The sequence below is a fragment of the Penicillium manginii genome (assembly GCF_028828005.1).
Source record: "Penicillium manginii strain IBT 31320 chromosome Unknown utg000002l:1.0-5564898.0:1.0-5567710.0, whole genome shotgun sequence".
NCBI lineage: Eukaryota > Fungi > Ascomycota > Eurotiomycetes > Eurotiales > Aspergillaceae > Penicillium > Penicillium manginii.
Genome location: NW_026643103.1, coordinates 828,746 through 855,797, shown reverse-complemented (window position 1 = coordinate 855,797; position 27,052 = coordinate 828,746). Strand labels below are relative to the sequence as shown.

At 48.5% G+C, this 27,052-nt stretch overlaps 12 protein-coding genes across 12 annotated transcripts; 6 read left to right on the top strand and 6 right to left on the bottom strand.

Moving 5' to 3' along the window:
* Positions 1 to 1,384: 1,384 nt before the first annotated feature.
* Positions 1,385 to 2,294, top strand: N7533_001610 (uncharacterized protein; the record flags this gene model as incomplete). Its single annotated transcript, XM_057098260.1, has 3 exons — positions 1,385 to 1,770; positions 1,845 to 1,874; positions 1,928 to 2,294. 3 exons carry the CDS (start codon positions 1,385 to 1,387, stop codon positions 2,292 to 2,294), a joined length of 783 nt encoding a protein of 260 aa, XP_056963396.1.
* Positions 2,295 to 2,839: 545 nt separating this feature from the next.
* On the bottom strand, positions 2,840 to 5,265 carry N7533_001609 (uncharacterized protein; the record flags this gene model as incomplete). The annotated part of the gene is made up of 6 exons (XM_057098259.1): positions 2,840 to 3,406; positions 3,465 to 3,547; positions 3,597 to 4,454; positions 4,510 to 4,932; positions 5,011 to 5,124; positions 5,199 to 5,265. The coding sequence occupies 6 exons, from the start codon at positions 5,263 to 5,265 to the stop codon at positions 2,840 to 2,842; spliced, it is 2,112 nt and encodes a 703-aa protein (XP_056963395.1).
* Positions 5,266 to 5,769: 504 nt separating this feature from the next.
* On the bottom strand, positions 5,770 to 7,144 carry N7533_001608 (DUF2855 family protein; the record flags this gene model as incomplete). The annotated part of the gene is made up of 2 exons (XM_057098258.1): positions 5,770 to 6,072; positions 6,143 to 7,144. 2 exons carry the CDS (start codon positions 7,142 to 7,144, stop codon positions 5,770 to 5,772), a joined length of 1,305 nt encoding a protein of 434 aa, XP_056963394.1.
* Positions 7,145 to 7,475: 331 nt separating this feature from the next.
* Positions 7,476 to 9,580, bottom strand: N7533_001607 (flavin-containing monooxygenase; the record flags this gene model as incomplete). The annotated part of the gene is made up of 7 exons (XM_057098257.1): positions 7,476 to 7,785; positions 7,849 to 8,394; positions 8,463 to 8,720; positions 8,775 to 8,843; positions 8,921 to 9,170; positions 9,221 to 9,234; positions 9,297 to 9,580. The coding sequence occupies 7 exons, from the start codon at positions 9,578 to 9,580 to the stop codon at positions 7,476 to 7,478; spliced, it is 1,731 nt and encodes a 576-aa protein (XP_056963393.1).
* A 1,855-nt stretch (positions 9,581 to 11,435) lies between these two features.
* Positions 11,436 to 11,821, top strand: N7533_001606 (uncharacterized protein; the record flags this gene model as incomplete). Its single annotated transcript, XM_057098256.1, has 2 exons — positions 11,436 to 11,447; positions 11,549 to 11,821. The coding sequence occupies 2 exons, from the start codon at positions 11,436 to 11,438 to the stop codon at positions 11,819 to 11,821; spliced, it is 285 nt and encodes a 94-aa protein (XP_056963392.1).
* Positions 11,822 to 11,991: 170 nt separating this feature from the next.
* On the top strand, positions 11,992 to 12,429 carry N7533_001605 (uncharacterized protein; the record flags this gene model as incomplete). Its single annotated transcript, XM_057098255.1, is given in 2 exon segments — positions 11,992 to 12,279; positions 12,292 to 12,429. The coding sequence occupies 2 exon segments, from the start codon at positions 11,992 to 11,994 to the stop codon at positions 12,427 to 12,429; spliced, it is 426 nt and encodes a 141-aa protein (XP_056963391.1).
* A 624-nt stretch (positions 12,430 to 13,053) lies between these two features.
* N7533_001604 (NAD(P)-binding protein) lies at positions 13,054 to 14,105 on the top strand (the record flags this gene model as incomplete). The annotated part of the gene is made up of 3 exons (XM_057098254.1): positions 13,054 to 13,354; positions 13,402 to 13,798; positions 13,853 to 14,105. The coding sequence occupies 3 exons, from the start codon at positions 13,054 to 13,056 to the stop codon at positions 14,103 to 14,105; spliced, it is 951 nt and encodes a 316-aa protein (XP_056963390.1).
* Positions 14,106 to 15,789: 1,684 nt separating this feature from the next.
* On the top strand, positions 15,790 to 16,875 carry N7533_001603 (ribokinase; the record flags this gene model as incomplete). The annotated part of the gene is made up of 1 exon (XM_057098253.1): positions 15,790 to 16,875. One exon carries the CDS (start codon positions 15,790 to 15,792, stop codon positions 16,873 to 16,875), a length of 1,086 nt encoding a protein of 361 aa, XP_056963389.1.
* A 105-nt stretch (positions 16,876 to 16,980) lies between these two features.
* On the bottom strand, positions 16,981 to 21,135 carry N7533_001602 (MFS transporter/fungal specific transcription factor domain-containing protein; the record flags this gene model as incomplete). The annotated part of the gene is made up of 6 exons (XM_057098252.1): positions 16,981 to 17,756; positions 17,816 to 18,590; positions 18,642 to 18,844; positions 19,394 to 19,868; positions 19,915 to 20,953; positions 21,017 to 21,135. 6 exons carry the CDS (start codon positions 21,133 to 21,135, stop codon positions 16,981 to 16,983), a joined length of 3,387 nt encoding a protein of 1,128 aa, XP_056963388.1.
* A 795-nt stretch (positions 21,136 to 21,930) lies between these two features.
* On the top strand, positions 21,931 to 23,245 carry N7533_001601 (uncharacterized protein; the record flags this gene model as incomplete). The annotated part of the gene is made up of 4 exons (XM_057098251.1): positions 21,931 to 22,120; positions 22,183 to 22,691; positions 22,754 to 23,000; positions 23,058 to 23,245. 4 exons carry the CDS (start codon positions 21,931 to 21,933, stop codon positions 23,243 to 23,245), a joined length of 1,134 nt encoding a protein of 377 aa, XP_056963387.1.
* Positions 23,246 to 23,401: 156 nt separating this feature from the next.
* On the bottom strand, positions 23,402 to 24,868 carry N7533_001600 (putative C6 transcription factor; the record flags this gene model as incomplete). The annotated part of the gene is made up of 1 exon (XM_057098250.1): positions 23,402 to 24,868. The coding sequence occupies one exon, from the start codon at positions 24,866 to 24,868 to the stop codon at positions 23,402 to 23,404; it is 1,467 nt and encodes a 488-aa protein (XP_056963386.1).
* A 257-nt stretch (positions 24,869 to 25,125) lies between these two features.
* N7533_001599 (uncharacterized protein) lies at positions 25,126 to 26,781 on the bottom strand (the record flags this gene model as incomplete). Its single annotated transcript, XM_057098249.1, has 1 exon — positions 25,126 to 26,781. The coding sequence occupies one exon, from the start codon at positions 26,779 to 26,781 to the stop codon at positions 25,126 to 25,128; it is 1,656 nt and encodes a 551-aa protein (XP_056963385.1).
* Positions 26,782 to 27,052: the final 271 nt, after the last annotated feature.

The window sequence follows — 27,052 nt, the reverse complement described above, 5'->3', positions numbered from 1 at the left end:
AAAGAGTTGGCGAAGGTTTGATATTGGTATTTGAGAATCGTGATTGATGATTACTACTGGAGGTATGGGACCGAACCTACCTTACGGACAGAGACCAGATGAATGTGGATACTGCGATACGGACAGAGGTCAGAGGGCATGAGGTCAGATGAAGCCATTTAGGGTTTCACATGGGCAGGTGCGGGCTGACTTAGCTGAGCTGGGGCCTGCGACCCCAGGCTGCGAAGAACGTCACCGACTCAAGCTGGAATCTCAACTTATTTTTATATTTTGTGACTCTGGAGATAGTAATTTTTCAAATTGGAAATCATCTAGTTTTCACTTGACGTGCATTCTTGTCAAACAAACAGAGAAGAGACTTCGTACGGTGCTCCACAGCGGCGATCGACCCAGTGTTTATGGTAGGTTGGAAGCGTCCCAAAATTACTGGTGCGTCCTTTGGGTACAAAATACTACTACTGGTATATTTTGTAAATAGCTTGAGAAGACCTACAATCACGATCAGAAAGTAGTTACTTGGTTGGTATTAGTATGTCAGTTGGGGTATTAGAGTTGGTAAACGTTATGCGCCCCAGCATCTTCCCTTCATCCTACCCAGTATCCTACCGAGTTAAATACCCAGTTCCGTAAACAAGTAGGGTTGAGCGATTTGTTTAGGTAGCAAAGCTTGCATCGATGGCTAGGATATTCTTGATAAACTCTGGCAGAAACCTGGTGAATTGCCGCGCCGTAGACTTTGTAGTGTGAAGGTTCTTGGCGAGGCGGTCACGCGTTCAAGTTATGAACACGCGACTTTCGCATAGGTACCTAACTGAACCATGCACTAAACCATTAAATAAAGTGAGCGGTGGCCCATCCACAGCAATATAACTAGCCGTCAAGCTAATTGATAGCAGGCAATAAGAAATGCCACCGCGACGGTCGCACACCAAATCCCGCAACGGCTGTTTGGAATGTAAAAAAAGTCACCAGAAGGTATTCGCGCCGCTCAAGATACAAGCAGAAGTCACGGACCTAACAAATCGAAAAGTGTGACGAGCAACAACCAACATGTGGCCTATGCACGAAGCGAGAGCTGATATGTAGCCTTCAATCTCAACCACGAACTTCTTGCCCACCGGCCACTCGTCCTAGCCCCATGAGCCGGCAATCTCCATCCCCATCTCCATTTGCAACCACCTTCCAGTCCAAACCCCAAGCTAGCAGAAATGAGAGAAATGTCCCGAGAACAGTATCTACCTCGGCTCATCGTACTAGGCTGTATGAGATAAGGCTTTTTCACCACTTCGTGACGCGCACAAGTCGCACCCTTACGCGGAATAGCCGCGACTATTACCTATTGCAAACCGTCGTCCCAAACCTGGCGACTTCTCACGATTTTGTCATGGATAGCGTTCTCGCAATCGCAGCTCTGCACATCGCGTCCGGTACGAGTGATCCTGCGGAATCGCAAACGTATATCGATTCGGCTTTGGATTATCACACTGCGGCTCTAACGACGTCACGGGAACGATTATCGGTCTCGGATTCGCTGGATCAGGATGCTTGTGTTATCTCCTCCATTTGCATTCTTATCACTGCGACCGCGTATTCAAATATGTCACTTGAGAAAAATCAACGGGATCAGTTGGATGATATCTTGGAGAAACGGACGATACTCAGGGGTACGCGGTTTCTTATTCGTCGGTCAGAGGCGGCTTTGAATCATCCCTTATTGACGGAGTGGCGATTTGGCAATGAGCCTTTCGATCATTCGGAGCCTCCTGAGAAGTAAGTTCTCACTATCCCCCTTGTATTTCAATTCCTTTGGGTATGTCGGATGGCGATTAACTAACAGCTTCTAGATATCATTTTACTCCGAGACCGTTACATGGGTAAGTAAGATCGACGTAAGAGAACATCGACAAAAACTGATACTACCTTATAGCGAAGTTCTCGAAAAATTGGGCGAGGTGAAATCCGAATTGGAAAACTCCAACCATATGCAAAAGGAAGTCCTCAATTCTACGTATAACCTGGTCGAAAAAGCCATCCGCGACTGGCCGGTACGCGCGGGGGAAATGGTGTGGGTGTTAGAAGTCAGCGATGAATATATCGACATGCTAAGGAGTGGAGACTGGATGGCTCGTGTTTTGCTCATGTTTTACGGTCTCTGCTTGCATTTAAGCTCGGAGCTTTGGGCCATCCAAGATGCAGGGAAACGACTCGTGCTGTCTATTCTACCGCAGAAGACGCAGGTACCAGCAGAGTGGGTTGATTGTATTACTTGGATTCGACAGGCTCTCGACAGGTAATAGTGTGCCGAAAAGGATTATTGGTTCATAAAATGGACCTTTGCTTTCGGTACTGTTCTTGACTGCCTGTTGCATTGAGTGAGTGTTTCTAGAGCAATTTTGGGGTGGCTAAAGATTGAAATATCTCCACCCTGGGAGAACTAGAACGAGGATGAAATGAATTTGTAACATTTTGATTAGGACTGGCCACCCTCTATGGTAATACACATAGAGGGCCTTTCCTAAATAGGACGGAGGGGGTGTCCATGTAGGATCGCTCCAAAAACTGTCTCTCAATGGTTAAGACTACTGGCTGATGGACGATCTGATTTAAAATCATGGCACCTGTGCCGTGAAATAATACGATAAGAATTCAACAAAACTTGTTGGGATTAGCTATGGAAGCTAGAAAGAAAATCCCCCCGAGATGAATCGCCAGAATTTTAAAGATATGCCGGCTAGAAGCAAGACCGTGAACACCGTCGCCGTGCATCAAGATAACCCATAAATCCCCGAACGCCTCTGTTCTTCCACGGAAAGCAAAATCAAGAAACTGATCCATCAGATCACATCTTAACATAGAAAAGATATCTCTGACGAATCTGAGCAACATCGTAAACGATGTACTCATTGTACTGAAGACTGGCTTTGTTATCATTGCCCCGGGGACAGGAAACATCCGGGATCTGGACACCGCCCAGATCTTTATTGAATGAGCCAGCATCCTTCCAGCCACCGGGGATAGTCCGACCCTGACCAAGAGTCGCGATTTTGCCGAATTCCTTCGCCCGTTCGCCGGCTTGGTAGTCCGAGTTGTAGAGTTCGTGCATTGGTTCTCCAAGCTCCGCGTCACAGAGCAAGAGGAGTCCCATTCCTGCACTGTTGTATGAGCAGCAGTAGTTGGCAGACTTGGTTGAGGTGTCGGCGAGGTAGACTCCCTTTCCGAACATGTATCCGTTCACGGGGGCCTCGGGGGGTGCGATGCGGAGACCTTGACTGAGGATACCACCGAAGTTTGTGGAGCGGCTGCCATGCCATAGTAGGCGGCGGTTTTGGGTCTTGAGCTTTGCGTATTCGGAGGAGGTGAAGCGCTCTTCTTCGCCGTTTCGTTCAATTCGGAAGATGTCGATGATCTGGGAGATGATTAGGGATGAGTATTGGTAGCACGGGAAGGCTTTGTAGTCTACTCACATCGTAGTTGATGCAGTGCGTCGTTCCGGACGAGTTCTTCAAGTAATTCGACAGCTCGGCGAATTCTTCGGATTTGTGGTCCACTGCGATGGTCAGCTTTGCTTTGTAAGATATGCAGCGGGTTTTACTCACGTTGACTCATTTCTTTCAATCCCAGTCCCTTAAACTGTTGATCGAGCTGATTGACCTCGTCCATCTCCATGGCCTCGTTCATAATCTCGTTCGCGACATCCATGTCCGTCAAAGCCTCGATCAACTCAACCTCCTTCTTGATCTGGGGTCCGGTGGACAGAATGGGCGGACGATTGCGGCCGAACACATGAGGAATCGTTGTGAAATATCGGTTGCTGAGGGTTTCAGCCGCGCGGAGGAAAGTGGTGCCATACTTGGATTCCGCCAGGCTATGATCAAGCATCAGCTCCGAGAGCTCTTTGAGAATGGAGAATCCGTTCTTGAGAGTGCGTTCGCTGAGCTTGCCCAGCGGAAGCTTTTCGGCATCGTAATCCATTGCCCGCAGAGCATTTGTGATATGGTCCTGGTTGAAGATGAAGGACATCAAGTTTTGCAAAGGCTTGTCCAGTTTGCTCTCCACGGGAGGGGTGTCCTCGCTAGGCTCCTTCTTCACTTTCCCATTCTTGCCATTTTTCGCCTTGGGCTCATCGTCGTCCTCTTCATAATTCTTCTCGATAAAGGTGTACTTGCCATCCTTGGGGGTATCAACTCGATTTTCCCACTTGAGACCGGACTTTTCTTTGAACTTCTTCTCGAACAGGCTGATTGCGGCTTTCGAACTGGGGCCAAGTGCTAGAGCCGACTGGCCGTTCTCGCCGACACGTCCCCAACGACTCCAAGTATGGTAGGCAACGTTTTTTCCTGTACCCGTAGCAATCACTTGGATGCGGTAGAACTTGTTGTTGTTTGCGGCGGCGACGGTTTGGTTTAGTGTGGCGTCCCATATAACACCATCATCATCGATCAACACACTCGCGGCTGTTCAATGTCAGCCAGAATTCAGATTGTGCTTTAAAGGAGGAACATCACTCACGCGTCTTGATATTAGCCTTCACCAATGCGTTAATTGCCCCCAATTCGACCGGAACATTGAGCGACTTGAACCCGGCCTTTTGCGAGTCTTTCTGCTTCTTACTCGAGTCGTCGGCATCGTCGTCGTCCTGCTTGATCGCGCGCTTCTTGCTGGTTTTCTTGACTGCGTCGCCGGTCTCTTCTTCCGGCTCCTTCTTCACGGTCTTTGTCTTCACCGCGGCAGCCTTTGCACCATCTCCGTTTTTCGCCTTGTCGTTTTTCTTGGGGGGTGACTGGGCGGACTGGGAATCTTGGGTTGGCTGAGAGGTGGCTTTCTGACCCAGGAGGTATTTCTTCTCGGGTAGTGGCTTCTTGCTATCAATTGAGTCGATCAGCCAGTCGAGGGACACAACTTGACACTTGTCGGAGTCGCAAGCAGCTTGGTCTGGGGGAGATCAGTACTGATTTTCAAAAAGGGAGCCATATTCAGGCAAGCAAGCGATCGGACAAAGCGGGTACTCACATTTGTTGCTGTTCTTCTCGACGTCTTTCTCATTTGTCACCAGGTGCGTGCACTCGGCAGATACCGAGGTGCTGAAAGAGGCTCCTTGCTCGGTGATAAACCCCTTTAGATCGGCTGTTGAAAGGAAATGTCAGCCTCATCATCTCCACATTTCCACGTGGATACGAGGTCAAGTGGGGGCCGTGTACCTTGCTTGTACCCTGGGAATGTTCCGCTGACCGCGATAACCAACGGCTTGAACGAGCGAGGTGCCATGATGTCGAATGTGAAATAAAAAAAAAAAACCTTTGCTTTTGAAGATCTGTTGATCAAAGGTAAAAAGTGTATGTAGTGGGGGATGAAGAGGGATGGCGATGGCTCGAGGATGTGATTCAGGCCCGCATTGAGGGGGTCGATTAAAGATGGGGGATAAATGAAGAGAGGTAGAGGAAAAAGGGAAGAAAATGAATATGAGGAGAGGGAGAGGAAAGATAAAAGTTCAGCTTCGATCAGCAGCTCTTTAAAAGTCAAGCCGGGAGTGAAACAAAGAAAATACGGCCTGAATGGTCAGGTGTCACATGTTGCTGCCTGCTTACCAACAGGCTCCAATCTGGCCCAAAAGGGTTTAGACCCAGGGGAACCTAATGCCATCTCCACTTCGACTTTTTCTACTTTCCAACTTTTCTACTTGATACTTGATACTTGTTACCCCACTCTACTTATATTCCTGTAGTCACAGAGTGTATTCCGGGCGGGATATTCTATCATATTCTTAGATCCTCAAGACTGAGTACCCTGCACTCGATACACAAGAGCCTCACTCGCCCCAACCTTTCCATTGTTAAGGAGATCCCATCCTCCCTCAATACCATCAACACCAGAGACTCCCTCTTTCCAGACGATTTCCAAATCAGGGAAGGCCAGATGGCGCATTCTCAGCAATCTTTCCCACTCTTGGGCTAATTCCTGATATAAAACATCTGGGCCGCGAACGGCAACAACGGTGTCAATGACTCCTGAAGTATTATATTGAACCCAGCCAAGGTCCTGCTGGGCTCTTTTCGCCATCAATGCGGCCCTCTCCTCGGGTGTCATTTGCTAGGTAATTCATTAGCGTAAATTCGAGAGCAAGTTTGAATAATTGAAACCATACCTTCTGCGGACCACCGATTTGCACAAGAACAATCTTACTATTTGCCAGCAATGCGTCCTGCTTGATACCATCAATTAAGCCGTCCAGAGCGCCCTCCCGTGCACCAAAGTCAAGCACAACGATCTTTGAGGGCCTGAAGTTTCGAATCCACTCGATTGATGCAGGGTCCGAAATGTTGTTATATCCAATAGCCTTGGAAGGAAACTCCGGCGCAGCGGACTCCGTGGCCCGCGAAAGACCCTCAACCGCCGATGTGACCTGCAAAAAGCCAAGAGGCGCCAATTCCTTCGGTTTTTGCTCAAAGAAGTAGGCAAATGATCGCCCAGTCTTTCCTGACGGCGCCAGACTAACCACCACGGATTTCGATACGTCCGCATCATCCTTCGTCCAGGGGAGACCCGCCGCGTTTCCGAGTGGGTGGATGGGCTCGATGCCTTTTCGGGGTGAGAAAACGTACTCGCTTAGGTAGTAACCAGCTTGCCCCTGGAGAACAGCCGACCAACCGAGCTGATTCAGTTCATCTCCAATAGTGGGAGCTGCGATCTTCTCGGCTGATAGCGATGTTGGTTGCACTTTGTAGAGATTGTATAAAGGCATGAGCTTCTGGCGGTGCTCACTTATTTCAACCCAGTGTCCACTCGGTGCAGTTGCTTGCAGTTTTAAGTCTGTTGACGAGGCGGATGTGGGCCAGTATCCATGGAGGAGCGTTCCCGGGGCTAATTCGGGGATGTTGCTCTCTTCGATTAAGGCAAACCCCCACGCTGGAACGATCCCCCATTTGGATGCGTCGTTGTAGGGGGCTGGACAGGCAGAGACCGGGTATGTGTCCCACCATCGTAGCACACCACCCATTTTCGCATATGTTAGGTTATTCGATGACAGGGTGATTAATTGTGTCTTGACACGCACGCTGGACGGTGCGAGTTCTTGCGAGTCCGCAGGTGCAGGGACCAGAACAGCATGTTGGCTAATATCCAACTTTGAGACCACGTGAACCGCCATTATTGCAGTAGATTGACTTTGCCAGAGGTCGATTTTGGAAGACGGGGGTACTTTCATTTTCGAGGCCTGTTAGATGTAATATACCCCGCCGATCACAAATCAGTCGGGCGGTTAAATATCCGGCGGGATTCCCCGCAGCCGCGTTGCCGAGTTGTACTAGTACGGGCGCTCCACTCGGACTTGGTGGATGCCTATTTCAATGGAATCCCACGTCAGCAACGACGAATGACAGTGCGAGTGCAATTTATTTATTTATTCCAAGGTTTGAAAAGTAACTATGACTCAAGGTTGGAATTACAGTTCCTCATTTCGATCAGACAGCCATCGCAAATCAAAAACCCATCTCATCCATGTAGTATGCCAGATCGCCTTGGCCATTTTTATCATGCATACTCTCGCCGTTTCCTAAAAAGTGGAAACTATTCTTGGATCGATACTGGATGTTGAAATGCTCTCCACCGATGTTTTCGAGGCAATCTTTAAAATGTAATGTGGAGCCTGGGTAGACGGCTGTGATCTGGCCAGACGCTTTCCCATTTTTGTACCATGATCGACACCCATCGGACCAGACCATGCGCTTCAAGAACTCCTGGGCATAGACATTGTAGTCATCCATAGATTCTCTCTTAACATCAATTGACCTACAATTTTCGAATAGTATTAGAATACACCAAAGAGACTGGCGGGATGAGAGCGCAGCATACTTAATATCTTCGGTGGCAATCTTTTTGGCCCATCGCAAAATGTAGTCACAGGTCCACGATACCTGCGTTAGTAGCGAGCCATGAGAGACCACTGCGTTAGGACCGTTGAAAATAAAGTAGTTCGGCATGGTGTCAACTTGAACAGAGAAGAACGCTTCCGGGTTGGTCTTCCATCGTTCATCTAACATTGCTCCACCACGACCAACCAAATTCCAGGAAGGAATGAAGCTCGTGTCAAATCCAGTAGCACAGACAATCATATCAAATTGGTGGTTTTTTCCATTCTTGGTCTGAATCCCATCTTCAGTAATTTTCTCGATGGGGTCAAAGCTCAATGTCGCATTTGGATTCGAGAAAGCCTCTATATAGCCTTCGCCGGGCGTCAGACGACGGCAACCAGGTTTCCAATCGAGAGCAAGCAATTTTGAAACGACTTCAGGGTCCTTGATTCCTTTCGCCTTCGCCTCCATCTGTTGCCGACTGAGAGTTTCTACCCCCACCTGTGCCGGATGATCTTTGTACATCGCATAAAAGTAGCCGTTCACACTGAGCACGCCGGGCGGGTGCCATTAGTTCATATAATCCGAATGTTTCGGCTAGCGAGAATGACATACCTGGCTTCCAGCTCTCTACGAAGCTGAAAATGCGCAGCGGGGTCCTCTGCAAGTGACGTCTTCTCCTCTTCCGTATAGGCAAAATTGAGACCATTGGGCGTTTTGTCTGCGCAAAAGTTGACAGAAATCCATGTTGGGTTACGAACGAAATTAACAAGCTTCTTGGCCTTGGGTTGTACAGCTGTCACACATTGGACGCCTGATGAGCCGTTTCCAATCACGGCGATGTTTTTTTCGGTCCAGTCATAGTTGTTATCCCTGTGAAGGTGGTTATTGCTGACGAAATGTTTTCGTGTCTTGTATACTACCTACCAATGTGAAGTGTGAAGAAGCTTGCCCTTGAAACTACACAGACCCTCGATGTCTGGCCAACTTCTCTTACTGTGAGCCCATGATAATTCGTCAGTCAAGTTTTACCATCGTCGAAATGGTATCCTCGTTCCGGAAATTGATCTTACTTGAGAAATCCTGCTGCGTTAACCAATATATCGACTTCGTCATACTTTACCGACCCCGCCTGTTCGACTTCGATTTTCCACTTCCCCAAAGCATCATCCCAAACAGTTTCTTTGACACGGGAGTTGAACTGAACCTTCCTGTCCAAATTCCACTTCTTTGTTGTTTTTTGAATGTATTCAAAGATTTCGGGTCCCGGGGAATAAAACTTCGACCAGTTGGGGTTGGGCTCGAACAGGAAAGTGTACGCGTCTGGATCAGCATTAGAGATTAATCAATAGTCGCAGAAGATTGTATCGTACGAGAAGGAACATCACTGTTGTCCATTAGCAAGCCACCATGAATTGTGATAGCCAAAGGGAGAGGTTGACATGCCACGCTACGCCTGGATAAGTGTTCTCAAACCAAGTTCCACCAACCGAAGAGTTCTTCTCATAAATTACCAGGTCGATCACGTCACTAAGTTTCAACTCATGATCAACTTTGTGTGCTAATGTCAAGCCAGAAAACCCAGCCCCGATACAAGCGATCCGAAGCTTGCGTCGGCTATACACAGGCTGATCTGCGCAAGGCATCCAGTTTTCGGGGGTATGGCCATTGGCAACTTTGGTCGCGGGCGTCTCGTCTGAGATATACGCGTTCGTGATGCCGTTCGATGCCATGTTTTCAAGTGAATAGATTACTCTGTCGGTGAAGTTGTAGTTGGGTAAATTGACGGGGGGTTTGATCTCTTAAGAGGAAAAAAAAACCTCCCAGACAGCCCCGCAGTGCCAACGCAAGACTATAAGTAGAACTAGACAGGGGTTTGTGTTACGGCTGCGTCCTGGTCTGTCATTTGCTATCGGGCTTTCGGTGAATAAGTTCCGCCTCCAGAGGGTTGCACGAGAAGTATAATTACGCTATGCGGCTCTCAGGATACTACCTGTCTCGATCGGTGGTCCAATAGAGAAACAATTTCGCAACAATTTGTTGAGTTTCAGTCTGACGATTTGAATTATGCCTTCACAGAGTTGGATATCCCGTCTTTGCGCCAGCCGAACAGCTCCCTGGCGGACCGCTTATCCCGCTATCTACTCAGTACTGTGCTTAGGAGTAGTATCAGATATGGAGATAAATAGAAGCATGCATTTTATGTCTTGTCTATGTAGAAGAGAAAGAGAGGATGTCAGGTGACTGAGGTGTGGATGCTGGACACTGTACGTACATCAGGCTGTCTCAACGGCAATTGAAGATCGACATGGCTATAGCTTCTTTGGATCAGCGGAGCGCCCCTGTTTGTCAAGGTGCAGAGACTTGGTTTCTCTCCTCCGCCAATTACTTTCGAGCATGAGATATCACCTGCAGCCTCGTGCGGGTATCCGGCTTGGCTAGCCCGCCGCTCCCGAGGTCAACAATAATTCCAAGGTTCAGTGTGAGAGTGCACATTCATCGACATGCTGAAAATCATGCAGGGTCAGCATAAACGGGAGCCCGCACTGCCCGAAACACCAAACATGCGTGCTGTGAAGACGTGTTACGCCTTATTTCCGAGGTCATTTACCGATTAATCTAAGTTGCGTGTATAGTAGTACTAGTCGGCATGAAACTCCAAGCTCCAAGGTTGGTGCATTCAAGTTGGCTTTGCCTCGCTGGGCAGCTCTTAATCCTAACTCCAGAGCTCCACTATCCACTATTAGGTACTCATACTAGTATTACTAGTGCTGGAGAGGACCCTGTTCTCCTGGTTGGAGGTAGAAAATGAGGGCGTAGTCGAGGCAAATTGAGATGTGAACCCAGTGAAGACACAGCGTGAAAACACGACATCAAGATCTGCGGTGAGAGCCCGGTGTGAGAACGCCGCGTTGAACAGTTAGTGGAAGTAGTAGTACTCCCAGTATTGCTGTTGTAAGCATTTAAGCCAGAGAATGAAACTGCGAAGGAGTAGAATGAAGTGGCGGGCGAGGATTCTCGAGTCGACGAAGAAGTAGCAGTTGAGGCTTCAGAAAACCCATGGTCGATGGAAGAAAGGCAATAAAACTGGTGTATCAGGGGAGTTAGGGAATATGAAGAGGAAACAGTCACTCTGGTGTATCTTGTCTATGTTAGGGAGCTTGTCGAGCCTCGGCAAGACCGACGAGATGAGATCTGGAAAGGAGAGGTTTGATGGGGAATTTGAACCAGGGAATGAAATGGCCAGATGACTTGGGCACTAGGAGACTGTAAGAAACATTTGAAAGCACTAGAAGTTGTTGGTGGTGTCAAGACGAAGACAAAGAGTTGGCGATGGACAATGTAAATAGGAAAATGAGACTAGACCATTCTCAGCTAGTTATCTCTTACTTCTACCCTTCTCACTTTCACTTCTCAACTCACATCACGACCATCTCTCTTACTTCCAGTTCATTTTCTTGCCCTCACATTCACGGGGCATCAACTATCACACGGGCTCTATAGCCTCTGGAAGGAATTATAACAAAAGCTTTTGCCTGACTAACCACCCCTACCCTCCAAACCCTCATCGCAACTCAAACAAGAACCATGGCAAGACTTGTAAGTCCATCAATTGGAACGAAGTGCCAAAAACTAACAAACTGCGGCTTTGTGCCATTCACACAACTAACGCCTTATACGAAACGGCTACCTACCGTCAGCTGAGGGTTCTGGCCGCGCTCCAAATCCAGGCCATGGCCCACATCTTTGCGGCCCAGAAAGAGAAGAAGAAGGCCGACCGCAATCGAAAGTCCGAGAAGGCGAAGAAAGTCTTTGTCGAGTCTCCCATCTTTCGGTCCTCCCGCAGAAGCCTGCAAGAGACCCTCTCCAGAACAGGCCACGACACTTGGCCGTCGCGAATTGGATACTGCCAAGTCTCAGATCATCATTCTCAAATCTCAATCGCGCACTCATCTCCTCGAATTGTGCGATAACTCGAGCGCTGAGACCGAGACTCCGAGTTCAGAGATCGAGATTCCCCTTTAACTGGCTTATAGGCATTGGTCCAGCTCCTCGTCCCTAGCAAATTCTCTTGAGAGGAATCTATTCGACATCTGTCATTGGGCAAATTGATTATGGACTCCATGAACCGCCTCCACCCGTAATGTTCGAGGAGACTCTGACTTCACAGTATAACCAGGAGATTTTGGATGAGCAGCAGCAAACGCTAGAAGTCCAATCTGCAGACTCGAATTCACTTCGGTTTACAATTGGCGCTGAGAAAAATACTTTCACGGTCACAAACAACTCTTCTGGTGGGGAATGCGGCCTTCAATATGTGACCTACGTCCAGTTCCTCGCCAATGTCGAGCAGGAAAAGCCCGCCCTTCTGGAAACTACTGCACGCACATTCACCACTGTTATTCTCTCCTGCCGCCCTGCCTCTAAACCAGTTTATTTTTAGTTCCGGATCCCTGGCTTCTCGTTTTCCTCCCTTATTTCCGCTCCAGCCAACGGGTTTGATGTTGGTGCCTCGCATGAATTTGAGGCCGGTTTGGTTATGCGGGTTCCACCAATGCTTGACCGGGACATTTTTATTTGACCGCTTCCCTGTCACTTCTTTACAGTGATTCTTGATAAGCCTGCCTTTATCCAAGAGCCCAGTGTGCTATGTTATACTCTTTGGACCGACCCATTGCAATACATTCAGCCTCGGACTACCGATAGCGTCATTGATATTAGGCGGAGTGCAAGTATTCAAGAAGCTGCAAGACGGCTTGCAATGCTTCCGATCGAGGAGAAAATCAACAATAGTCCAAGGAAGCTCACGAAGGAAGAGCTTAGGAAATTGCCATCTCTGTCGCCGGAGGAGTACGAGCAGAAGATGAATTTCTAGGGTATGCCATCGAACGTATACCGTCCGCAGGGCTGTTCACCTCTAGCTGAGGTGCGTGGGAAAAGCTTGTTGAGTGGCAGAGGGGGCGGCTTAGCAGTTCAGAGAAATGAGAACATCTGCATGACGGTAATTGAGGGCTGCATAATCAAAATCCCGCGGGTTCGATAAGGCTTATCACCCGAGAGACAGTTATGAAAATATTGGGGGCCATCGGATCCTATTTAAAAACGCCACGTAGTCCATTCCCCGACTTTTCGGAATATCGACAGTCATGTTCTAGAAATTTTGATCGATCGGTATTTCTTCTTCCTCGAGAGATCAACAGCAATTATGTCAGCCCTTGTGGACTATATCACTCGAATAAGGGCAGCTCGTCAGGTCTCGATCTCAACTCCACTGTCGATCGGTCTTTGCGGGGTCGTCTCTTTTGGCCTTCTTTGTAAATTCAATGCTTACCTATCAAGGCGTGCGTTGAATAGCCCCGTGGATAAAGATTCATGGGACTGGGATAAAGAGATTGTGGTGGTGACTGGGGGCTCCAGTGGTATTGGGGCCGCTATTGTTCGTGTTTTTGCCGGACAGGGTATTAAAACGATCAGTCTGGATATTTGCAGGCCCCATCCAGATGCCGGTACGCATATTCATGGGCCTATGAGTATAGTTGCTAAACAAGTGCAGAAACAGAGAATGCGTTTTTCTATTCAGTCGCTTTAACGGAGGTGGATCATATCGAAAAAGTCGTTTCGCGCATTCGATCGGAGCATGGTGACCCCACGGTTCTGATAAACAATGCTGGAGTGCAGTCAAATAAGCCTATCCTTGAGCTTACTCACGACCGGATTCACTCAGTATTTGATTTGAATATCATTTCCGATTTTCTCCTTGTCAAGGAATTCCTTCCGGCGATGATATCGAATAACCATGGACATATCGTGACGGTTGCCAGCCTCGCCTCATTCACAACACGGGCCGTTAATGTCGATTATGCGTGCACCAAAGCCGCTGCTCTTGCGTTTCATGAGGGCCTTGGGCAGGAGCTTCGACATATCTATCACGCGCCAGGGGTTCGCACAACGTGAGTCTCGATCGGGCAATCTTGTAACATCAAATGTTAATAACCTTTTCTTAGTATTATCCATCCCGGTTGGGTCAGAACCCCGATGATTGAAAAGCTTTTGCAAAGTGGAGCTCTCAAGGGCCATCTTCTCGAGCCTGAAGAAGTTGCAGAGGCTATATTGAAGCAGCTTCGGTCAACTTCTGGCGCTCAATTATTTTTGCCGTCTAGCTTCTGGATAGTTTCACTCCTGAGAAGCACTCCATCTTGGATTCAGGAGCGGGTCCGGGACTTATTGACCACCAGTCGAGGATACAATCACAATTAATTTCCTCTCAAATTGGGCATTGAATTAATTTAATTTGGCTAAAGACATGTCCGAGATATGGAAATCTATTTGTTTCCAAGTAGGTGACCTGGTAGTCATCGCAACAAACAGATACCAGTGTTTCCATGTACTACAATAGTCCAGCGGCCCAGAAACCTATGATCTTGCCATTGGATGACTTGCGTCAGGACCCTGTAGACCACTCCAAGCGGTATTTTGCATGACACGATATTCACGAGCAATAAAGTCATCTACCGTGACTTTTCCCGGTTTCGAAAGCCCCGATTCTCTCTTTATACTAGCGATAAAGAGTCTCGGTGATATTGACCTCGCTTCAGGCTCCAGGACTCTACACTCCCAACGACACAGACCACTTCGAGTTTTAATAATTTACCCTAGGCTCAATTTCAGTGGGATTTCCTTAAATTGTTTCGGCAAATGACTACTATTCATGGACTCGGATATATGGAGAGTAGTACTAGTAGTATGGTCGCCCGTTCTAGTTCTAGTTCCAGTACTACTTAGTACTAGAGGCCCAGGCTTAGTATTTCCAAGGGCTAATTAACATCAAATCTCGATAAGAGCGAGAAGGGAATCCTACCGGCAAAAGGAATAGAAGGAGTGGACTCTTTGACAGCGGATATATTTTCGGTTTTTGTGTTAATAGTTTGTATAGCCAAACGCGGCGTTTTCTTCCATCAGCAAGCTCGCGTAGCTCAGTTGGTAGAGCGCGGCACTAGTAATGCCGAGGTCTTCAGTTCAAATCTGGACGTGAGCATCTATCTTTTTGTTTTTTTCCTGCTTTCTCCTCACTTTATCCTATTTCCGAGATTCCGACCTTTTTTTTTTAGCAAGAATCTAATCGATATTTGTTGGAAGGGGAGATGGAATCGCTGCGACCGAGCACCTGGGCATGCGGTCAGGCAGCCCCGCATCAGCATACAGTTAATCGCACGCCCTCTCCATTACCTTCCCGCCCGAATAAAACAAGTTCAAGTTGTCTGTTCAATTATTGTTTTGATTATTCTGAAATTCCCCAAGATGTGTTAAAATTCGGCCGATTTTGTCTCGGTCGGCTGTTGATTGAACCCAAATTTCATTTCGTGGTGCTACCGTCAAGTAGTAGTATACTAGCTATATTTTGACTACTAAGTACCTCTGGCACAACTCGAACTCAACGATAAACCTTGGAACTCAGATGTGTCGGACTTGAGTTCCTCTGTCTGTGGTACCGCAGCATTTATTTTGAAAATTAGCCCTCAAGTTTTATGTTCAATCTGGACATAGACAGCAGAGCAGGGGATTGGTAACATATAAACCGTTTAAAATAATCTTGCATGTTCATAACTTTCCATTATACAATCCCGCAGAGGGGTACCCAAGCGCTAACCGTATAGAGAAATTTAGCGGCAGATACTAACCCTTTTTGGATATACGGAGGCTACGGCATCCATTTTAGGGTGATAGCCGATGCTTCCTCGCCCCCGGACCGTAAAATGCTTGGAGATAAGCCGAATAAATAAATATAGGACAGCCCGAGCCGAGATTCTTTCCAACTTGATTTCACTTTTACGATCAAAGCCATTACTCCAAATTCACAGAAAAATTCTCGAATCTCCGCTACCTGGTCCTCCGAAAACAAACACTCGTCAACACATTCCAAGGTTACAGTCACGTTTCAAAAATGGGTATCAAAGACGAAACCGCGACCCTAGGAACTTCCCAGCCTCACATTTGCATAATCGGTTCCTTGAATATTGATTTTGTGACTTCGACCCCGCGATGCCCTGGCCCCGGTGAAACCCTTACAGCAACCTCCTTGTCTGTCACAGCCGGTGGTAAGGGTGGAAATCAAGCAACAGCCTGTGGTCGTGCTTCATTTACTTCGAAGAATACACAAGATGTCGCCGTGAGCATGATCGGTGCCGTCGGTGCTGGAGATGTCTACTACTCGACCCTTCTCAAGCCTGCCTTCGAAAAGTCCGGGGTCAACACAGCAAGTATCGAAGAGTCCATAGAGGCGCAAACCGGATCAGCTAGCATCATTGTCGAAGAAGCCGCCGGAGGAGAAAATCGCATTCTGGTGGTCCCGGGCGCGAACCATGCTGGCATGATGAACGATACTTCGCAGATCATCTCTTCCATGAAGCAGCAAGAAGTTAGCCCCAGGGTCATTGTTTTGCAAGGCGAAATTCCGCGCAAGACTACACTTGGCCTACTCGAATATTTCAACGGCGGTGTTGCAACGGCCAATCGCGCCCATGTGGTCTTCAATCCTGCGCCCGTTTACCCGGAGGGCATCTCGCTTGCGGCTCTGAAACATACATCCGTTCTCATTATGAATGAAACTGAAGCGGTCCAGATGTCGAGGTCAATTGTTGGTCTTCCTGTTTCTGACTCGACTCAACCCACCGAACTAGACGACTTGCAACCCGAGGAGCTTGCTCCGAGATTCCATGAACTAGCTCATGTTCAAATTGTGGTCATCACCCTCGGGGCTAAGGGCGTTTACTTCTCTACTCGCACCGGCCGACGTGGGGTTGTGCCCGGAGTTAAGGTATTGAAGGTTGTTGATACCACAGCTGCCGGTGATACCTTTGTAGGATACTTTTCAACTGCTCTCGGTCGATTTCTCGCGACCGGTGCATCTTTGGAGTCCTTTGATGATCAGATTGAGGCTGCGGTGTCGAAAGCAAACGCCGCTGCTGCCAAGTGCGTTCAGCGAAGAGGTGCCATGCAAAGTATTCCCTTTGCCTACGACATGGAGTAATGATGTTATACAAAATATATAAATACTAGACCACATGTGTACGTTAAAAATGGAACAAAATAGGAATTGGCGCTTAATTGAATTCATGAAATACATAATACTATGCTAAATATCTTGCTCATCGGACCCGTCGTCATATCGCGCAATCCTCCATACAGACCGGAGCGCTTCCCTTTCACGCTCGAGGTTGATCCCAGTTGTACTTGTAATTTTCTGCAGGACCTCCAGTAAAACGATCTGTTGCGACTCATGTGTCATCTCCCGGGCAATCAAAAGTAGCCCCACGACAAGTATCGGGTCGAACTGCTCCGGCGAGTCATTACTGGTTGCGATGCCAGCTATTGACTGAGCATGCCAGATGTGAGAAGTAAAACAACGTGGACCAGGAAGCGATTTCAAAAGTCGTGGCTTATGCGTTAAGAGTAGAAGTGACGTGATATGATAAACGGTGTTGGCGACCAGCGCCATTGGCGTTGTGAAGATGAGGATTGGAAAGCCCGTGTCATGATCGGGATCCAGTTGATCTGCTTCTCCACCCCGGACATCCACGATTTGCTGTGTGTCAACTGGACGCTCATTATACCATTTCTGACAATCTGTCCAAAGGAATGTCCACTGTGACAAGAAGTGCGATTGTCGTAGGGAAGGGTAAGCTGCTAGCTCTGGTGATCCAGCTGCTTGTGGAGAAGTCACGTCCGACGGGTCTCCGTATATCAAAGCAAGGCTGTGTCCTAGAAGACATAACGCGTGATTGTACACTCTGTGGACGGAAGGCGTTTGGGTGTTTTTGTGTGGCGTGTGTACTGGAGACCCATCGCGATGGAGGAATGAGCGAAATGGAATAAGAGGCGATTTCGATGTCATGAGAGATGATGCAAGATCTGACAATGGAAATACAATTAGCTGGGCTCTTGTATCAATTTGCCAGGGGAGTACCGACCGAGGCGAAAATGCAACCAGAATAACTCTTCGCCCATTTCCTCCTCAAAAGAAGTAGGCGTCACAAGACCCCCAGCCTCAATGTGAGCCTCTAGCTTATCTCTCCATCCTTGAACCCCAGATGGCAGGAGGTCTTGTAGAAGCAGCAAGGCGTGCCCAGTACGTCGCAACATATCAGTCTCCATTGCCAGACTACCTTCTGCTTCCTTGCGAAATCGAAGACTACCACCAACATCTTGGCCCTGGGAGCCTAGAGCGAGCAGCTGTCTTTGACTTGCAGACAAAGCAAGAATAGCGGCTTGGAGAGACCGATTCGACCTGGAAATGAGCAGAGCCTGAATTCCGAATGCACAATAAGGGTCTCCCACGTCGATCCATGGACTGACGGAGTACCGAAAATGGCGCAGAAGATCTGTCTCATAATTACTGATCACACTTATTGGCCTTCGTGGTAGGCGCGAGTAATCTCTGGTTAAGCGAAGATATTCCAGGCTTAAGGGGCTACCACCAGGATAGCTCCCAGGAAGACCAAGAACGGTCTGTAAAGTCGACTGCCCCTGCGAATTGTCGAAGGGTGTATTAGATGCGAGTATATCATTTAAACCGACTGTCGTACGATTGCCATTCGGGTTAACAAAAGGAACATGGCCCGATAGATTCGGTATGTCCTGAGCAGTGAGCGAAACCCCGCTGGATTCGGTCACTTCTGTGTCTTGATCCAGCGATTTCTCCTTATTTTTCGCTGTAGCATGTGCAACCGGGGAGTCATCAACAAACTATTTTATACGGTTAGCTGTGTCAGTTGAATAAATTTCAGCCTCACTTACACTGATGGTGCCATATACGTGTCGACCACCTGGCGCATCGCCCGATCGTGGGGGTACAAATGCCAAGTCAGAGCCATACTTGCAAGTAAAGCCCTTCACCTCGCAGTTGGCACATCGCGGCTTTTGCTCGTCACCTTTTCCCTCGTTAGCTTCTCTGACAGGGAAACGCACAATGAAAAGATTGTCACCGACATTTTCGCCGCCTTTTGCGGCACGTCAGACAGCCCGTCCGAACCCGTTGCTTGCTCGCGGGTGTAGGTTTCCGGGGCATGGTGTTAGTATAGTATGCATGACCCCGGATTGTGAAGAAGACCAAAAGCGCGATCTGGAGGCTCCTCTCTCCCCAAAAAGTGCTCTCGGAAGCCGCCGCGCAAAGTCGGGGTCCGTTGTGGGGCGAATCACCCGATCTGCCAGGCCTGCGGCTTGGACCGCGTTTCCATTATGTTTTCATTCTTGCGTTTGGGTCTGTGGAGGCGGAGGCGGATTCGGACGCCACCCGATAGAACGTTCAGCGATCGATCGATCTAGGGACTAGCTATTGAGTGCTTGTATGTACAATATCCACAAGAGATCAGGCACTTGATGAATAAGGTATGGAACACGGAGCTAGTAGAAGATTAAGATTACCCTAGGGTGCAAGAATTGGGGAAATATTTCGTAGATCTTGAACTGCATTATGATACTAATTTTCCAAAGCAAGGGATGGCCTAATCATTCCTCGCGGATTAAGTTGAGTTGGAAATTCTACAGACTTTCAATATACTGGGAGCCCTCCTTCTTCTCCACATCGCGTCCAGTGGCACTGCCCAGGCGCTCAATGAAGGCCGTGAGGCCAACATCTCTCTGAGCATCGCGGAGAAGCTCCGCATCTTGCTCTCCAGTGTTGCTGCCGAAAACGCGATCCATCTCCTCGAGACTGGCATTCTTGGTCTCCGGGAGGAAGAAATAGACCCAGAAGATACCGACGAGGAGAAAGCCAGCGAAGAAGATGTATGTACCCCACTGCCAAGCTTGAAGCATCGGAGGCACAAAGAAGGCAATGGCGAAGTTGTTGATCCAGTTGCTAGAGGCACCAATTGAGGCACCCTTGGCGCGAATGGAGAGAGGGAAAATCTCAGAAACAAGGGTCCATGAGACCGGGCCCCAGGTGGCTCCAAAGCCTGCGATATACAGCCAGATAAGCGCAACTGCACTCCAACCAGCTGCGACATGACCAGGCCAATCGTGCTGGAATTTCGCGACGATTATTCCGACAATAACCATGCTAACAAACATGAGAGCAGAACCCCCCAAGAAGCATAGGCTTGCGACCAATCTTGTCGATGACCAACATGCCGGGAATGGTGCTAATGATGAAAACAACACCGGTGACACCGGTAGCGAGTAGAGCAATGGTACCTCCAGTCAGACCGAGAGAAACGAAGACGTTGGACGCATAATAAATGATGGCATCAACACCACTCCACTGCTGGAAGAACATGACCATCCAGGCAGTGGCGACACGCTTGAAGTTGTCCATGGAGCGAACACAGTTGGCATATTGAGCAACTTGGTTCATGAAAACGCTCTGGTGCTCGCGCTCTGCCAGCTTAGGCGAAGACTTGGCAAATGCGCGCTTTTCAAAGAGAGCCTCGGCCTTGATCTCCAAGTACTCGACCTGTACCAGCTCGTGCTCGACAGGCAGCTTGCGCATCCAGGCCAGAGTAGACTGAGCTTCCTCATCACGGCCCTGCTTGACCAACCAACGAGGCGAGAAAGGCATGAACCAAATTCCACATGCCAGGCAAATGGCCGGGATGCCCTGGATGATAGAGGGAAGACGCCACGCCATGTCGGACTGAGTCTCACCGACACCGCCAATGTTGTTGCTGCCGTATCCAACCCAGAAGGAAATCATAATTCCGAGAATAGTGGCGAACTGATAGAAGGAAACGAGCAAGCCACGCATTTCGGGAGCAGCAAGCTCAGCGTTATACAATGGGCCCACACCCGAGAATAATCCGACACCCAGACCAGTGAAGAATCGACCAGCGTATAGAAGAGATGGGTTTCCGGCGGTGGCGCCGATGTAGAGATAGCTGCCAAGAATAACCCAGCAGCAGGCGAAGAACATGGTGTATTTGCGCGAGTAGATCTCGCCGAGGATACCGGCGGCCAAAGAACCCGCAATTCCTCCCAGTTGGAGAACGGAGGTCAACCAGCCAGTTGCTGTGGAGGATGCGACAACAGTTGGGAAGTTTTCGGTAAAACGGTGCATGACCAGGGATTGGCCCAAAACACCTTGTTGGTATCCATACTCGAATCCACCGAAGCTAGATCACAAAGTTAGTGGTGTGCACGCTGAAATTTCCAAATTGACCTAGAGGAAAACTCACGAAGCAAAGAAGGCAATAAGTAGAACTTTAGGATTGGCGAAGATTGACTGCCACATGGACTTCTTCGCGATTTGGATACGCGGTGCCGCCTCCACGTCAAGGGACTTTCGGTCCGCCATGTTGAAAAATAAGGAAAATGAAATCGGTCAGAGCAGGAACAACGAAAACCTGTCCTGGTAGGAAGGGAGTTTTCAACGGCGGGAATGTCGATCTGCGAGATTATGGGGAAGTCATGTCTTATATCTTTTTTTTTGACCATGCTCATTCGAATGTACGGGGCCATCACCCGCGCAGCAAGAAAAGTCAAAACGCCATCTTTCCCCGGTCTCGGGAGGCCGAATCGCGTGGTTTTTCCCCGGAAGGCTGCAAAAACGCGGAGGCAAATACAAGTGCGGACAAGTGCGGAGGAGGCCCTTAACCAAAAGCTAACGGGGTGTAGGCTCTGTTCTCCCAATTCAGCGAAACGTTCGGGTTCGGGGTGGATCCACTCGGTTAGCGAAGGGGGAAATCGGAGGCATCCCGCGTGGATTCCATGGGATTTGACCCATTAGTGTCTCGAGTTGCAGGAATCATGACACCCTAAAATGCTTTAGTTCCTGATGGCCTGACGCTGCTGCATAGTGTGGATACTGGCCCTGAACTCTGTCGCCGCTTTGGGAAATCAGAGCCACAGTCATGCTCTCCAAGTCAGTTCCATGCGGGGATCGTGGAGAACGTGGAGGATAATCGCATGGCGATTGACATCACAAAACCCAATTTTCGGGAGATAAGCGGGCGTGGCCGATGAGAACTCTGGGGTAGGTAGCAATGGTTGTTTACTTGTAAATATAAAAGATCCGGTGAGAGAACGAGGCTGAAGGGGATCAATCTTCTTGTCACGATTTGACTGTGGCCTTTTTCCCCGAGTTTTCATCATGCATTGGCCCACTTCGTTGCCGCTGCTTTGCAGCATTATCCTCCCATTCGTCACTGGCAGTCTTGCGTTGCCGAAGGCACGGTCGAATAAGCACTATGCCATCATGGACAATGATTGGTACACGGCGGGCTTTGTGCCGTATCTAGTCGCTCTTGATGGAGATGTTGATGTGCTGGCCCTAGCGTCCGGTAAGATCACGTTCATTTCCTTGAACTGCATAAGGTTTAGCTAGCTCACACAAAATCTCTAGATACTGCCAATTCCTGGCAGCCTCAGGTGGCATTGCATGCTGTCGCCACCCTTGAGGCCGGTAATCTCAGCTGCATTCCAGTCTACCCCGGCGCCACTTGGCCCTTAATCAATACCCCAGAACGATTCCAAGCATGGGAGACCATTCACGGAAAGCTTCCCTGGGAAGGTGCCTTCGCCCCTGAGAACAGGACTCTTGAAGCGCAAGGCAATGATCCGACTTCGGGCAATCCAGACCGCATCGTGAAGGAGGCCTTTAAGGAGGGATTCCCTAAGGGCAAACCTAACAACTCTACTTCTGCTGCGAATTTCATGGTGGAAATGGTTCACAAGTATCCAGGCCAAGTGTCGATCTACTCTGCTGGTGCTTTGACCAACATCGCCCTGGCCGTCCGTATGGACCCTCAGTTCGCATCGCTGGCTAAAGATCTGATCATCATGGGTGGATATGTGGATCTCAACATGCTCGAGGCCACGGGTAGTATTATGCTCGCTGACTACCAATCTGATGTAAGTTCGATTTCAAACGAAGAAAGAGAAGCTTCAAGTTCAGTCTCTAATAATCATATCAGATCAACCTCATGATTGACCCGGAGGCATCCAAGATCGCTTTGACTGCGGACTTTCCTGAGATCACTATTGCTGGTAACGTCGCCAACCAGGTCTTCCCTACACAGGAATTTGTCGATGAGATTGCATCTGTCAAGAATCCCTACTCGGAGCTCTTCTCTAAATACTATGACCTTTCTTTCCCCTTCTGGGACGAGACCGCTGCGGCGCTCATGGTTGATCCTTCTCTTGCGACTAACCAGACCTCAGGTAAGTGAAAAGTCAGCCACCATTTATAACCGGGAAATCTAACTTTTGAACGTTCAGTGTATCTCGATGTTGACACTTCATATGGAAGCCCGAACTATGGTAACATCCACGTCTACCAGAAGGCACTCGCCCCCGGTGGCATCCGCCAGGTAAACTATGTGTTTGAGGTTGATGCCGAGAAGTTGAAAAATCGCATCAAGCACGCTCTGCAATACCCCAAGACTTGCGCGGACCTGAAGAAGTAAAACAGGACAGTTGTTTTTGTATATATGCAGTTATTTTGAGTCGTATATAGACTTGGGCGCCTGAAGATATTATGTTGAATACCATGTAGATTAAATGTTACTTCTAACAGAGGCTTTTTAAAAGCGCATATTTCTATTCCAAGGTTTTAAAGTCGCTTAAATCGCTGACAGTATTTCACCTGGCTCATATCCCCAGGCTCTCTCAAGATCCTTTAACCTCCAGAGCGCACCCCACCCAGTTGTCTCCTCGACTATTTTGAATAATTTAGCGACCTCAATATGCTCGCTGTTATGACTGAGAAATTTCCCAGCAATGTAGAGTGGTTGGATAGCATTAATCAAATTTCCACTGTGTGGGTTCGTAAGCGAAATACCGCACACTCTCCGCGCATGCCAAATTGCCGAATATTGTGGCTTTGCAGGAGGCAAAATTTTCTCCGGGGGCTTCATGTCGAGCATCATGATGCACGATGCATGATACAGCTGATTCCCACTTATCGCGGCGTAGTGCGCATAGAGTATCTCTGGGAAAATCTGGCCGCCGCCCAGTCCCGTGGTTTTGATGGGTAACATGGCTGGGGGTCGTTGTTCCAGCCAGTATTGAAGTTCATCCCACAGGCAGTCCCACTGCTCAACGAAGGATCTCGTATCATCGACCATCTCACCAAGTTCGAGATATCTGATTTGCCGGCTCGCGAGGCCGCATGTTTTCGCACAGAGATACACTGCCCAGTTCGCATGCATGTCCGGCGATGTGCGACTCTTTTGGCAAAATAGATCGCGAATCATTTCCTCTTGTTCGTTGGGACATGATGCCTCTGGCATGGCAGGTACCCATTTTTCCAGTGGCAGAACCGTGCTCTCTGCGCCGTTGGAGATAATTGCCCCGCATAGCTCCATGCGCGCATAACACCAAAAAACCGCTTGTAAATGGCCCCCTGACAGGCCGTTCACGTTGAAAGAATCGAAAAGTGCTGCGCAGCCCTCGACATGGCGGCGCCAATCGCGGGGACTGACGGACATCAGCTCCATGACGGCTAGAATACAAACTGTAACCAGAACATTTGGGTCTTTGGCTTGTAGACAAGGTGCTAATAATCGGATTGACTCTTGATATAGCTCTAGGCTATCGTAGGCCTTGTCAAGACAAGCTTTCCGCTCATTTTGGCGGGCGGAGAATGCGAGAATAGCGTAAAATAATGTTGGCGACTTTTGCGCCAGGATTGGAATGTGAACGCCGAAATGGCGCGACTCGTCAAATTTGTCTAGGTACGGCGCACATTCTGTGATCCAGTTCTTGAGATAATAAATCAGTCGTATTTTGGGAATCGATACCCGCGTAAAGTCCAAGCTGGGCCGTGATGCTCGGGGCCCAGGGCCATCTAGAGGTTCTGACGGCGTGGGAGATGTGTATGTGTTTGGCTCGAGACTGGAAACTGCAGAGAATAACACACAACGAAGTTCCTCCTGTAGTTCTAAGAAGCGCGGGTTGGCGGCATACTCGTCCGCACTTGAAAATGTACCTGGCGACAAAAAGGCTTCTTCTTCAAAAAGTGAAGCGGCAGTATTGAAAGAATCAGGTAATCTCCCATCAGGAAGAATTGGGGGAACTGGGTCATCCATTTTCTCTGTGTTACTGGCCTTTCCTGAGAATCTGGGGTAATAAGGAAGGAGGAAGGGTGGAGCGCTGAGATATTGGCGGGTGGCAACCTGGAAATTAATTAGTCACGGAAAGCCGCCGCCAATATTTGGTGAGCAAATTTGGATCCACGGGTCTCACCCTCTGTATTGAGAATTTAATGAGTCTTTTTCATTTTGTTTTCTTCCAAATAAAAATTAAGAGTAGAAAAATAGTACTCGAATTTGAAAGTAGTGTATATCTAAGGACAATAATCAACAGCGCCGAGATCACCACTCCACTCATAGTGCACAACATCAATAATCTTCCTCAATACCGCTGGCTGTAGGAGGTCCCGAGTCGCATCAGCAAGCCATGCTAAATGTGTAGTGGGGTCTTTTCGATAAATGTTATACAGCTTGTCCATTTCGACACGTTTCTTCGATACCCGGGGGCCTCGTTCACCAAGTGTGCCGTACGGTTGTAATACTTGGAGGAGTCGCTCATAACGAGTTCCATCCAATTGCGAGTCGTATCTGCAAGCAGTATCATTGCTCACTTTACGTATGCCCTCCAACACTTCAAACACTTTGTGATGCGCGCCGAGAATTGCCCAGTTGCAATACCCCATGACGACCAACGCGCCAACCTCGGAAGTCTCAATGACTTCGATGACCGAGTCAAGGCATTGGAGGATAATTTGATCAAGATACCTGCATATGTCTCCTCTTATTCCACGAAGAATAACATTTTCGCGCTGCTTGCGCATAGTATCGCCCCGGAAATCCACGAAATCGTTGATATAAACGCATGCATCTACCACATGCATGAACTCGCTCTCAGTCAGTTCTTGGCCAGTTGCTAGAGACGCAGTCATGACGCCGTGAAAGGCAGCCACATCTATATGACGATGGATACCAAGACCAGTCATCCTGCTTCCATATATCCCATCTGGGAGCTTGTTCCTCGAATGATCACGAAAATGTCCCAAAACGCGACATTGAATCATGTAGGCAGACAAATTATCGAATTGCCAGTCTGACACGCGTCCCGCTAGATTACACATCTTTAAAAACGCCATTGCACCAGCACCAACTCGCTGGAGCAATTTCAAGCCAGTCGCATCTGCAGCTTCGCAGTAGTCGCCGATCAATATATCGTTGCAGGAATCTGCGACCGCTCGCGCTAGTCCCTCGTCGCAAAGTCCTGCCCCGCATGCCATAACACCGAAATACTTTGCGTCGGCACAAATCTTTATTTGTTCGTGGGTTGGATATATCTGATTCCCGATAGTCGCACTCCCATCAACCCTGGCATTCGGTCGACGGTCGGGTGCTCGAATCTTGGATATAGAATTTGCTGTTCGAGGGCCGCGACATGTATCTGGTGTAGGCTGAATGTCCATATTTGCGTGTATCAATTCCTCCACGGCATGCCGAAGCTTTTTCGTTGTGAAAAGACCGGTGTTGTGCCATTCGTTTTGACGTGCGATGACTATCTCCATCGATGCCTTCATACCGGAAATAGCTTCACATGAAATATTCTGTCGTATTTCGATAGGAAACCCCGTTTTAAGTTTGAGTACATCGGTCACTTCGCAGTTGCATTTTGACTGGGGATTGTATGTCTGGGAAGTAAGGTTGGTCTCGTCGCAGGATGGTGGGTGAGATCCTCCAAAGTTGATATTGCCAAGTGCAAGATGATGTTTAAATGAAGCGATGGCTAATACAAGCTGGTCATAGCGCATGAGTTGATCGATGCTACCTTCTTCGAATAAAATCGCAAGGTCCTCGAGACTCAAGGTGTAATGACCGGAATTTTGCTTGCTGTTGTCATCAAACAAGAGCCACGCATCACTCCAGGCCAAATAGATGTCGAGCAAACTCGGCTCCACCACGGGCGCAATTTTGGAGATCATTATGAAGGCAGGTCGTTATATCGGCTCAAAATATTTATATGCACTTTTGATCAGGAGGACTTGCCTTCTTAAATATTCTTGCTGTTCATTCACTAATGAATTTTTCTCTTATACCTGTGGCTACTCGGCGAAGTCCGTTTTTGGTCTCGGACTAAAAAGGCGCGGCAACACTAACCATTATTCACATTGACGATCATGCAGAGCCTCGAACCTTCCCCACTTCAAGTTTGAGAGAAATAAATGCCGACCACGGAGTCGCCGGTACATACAT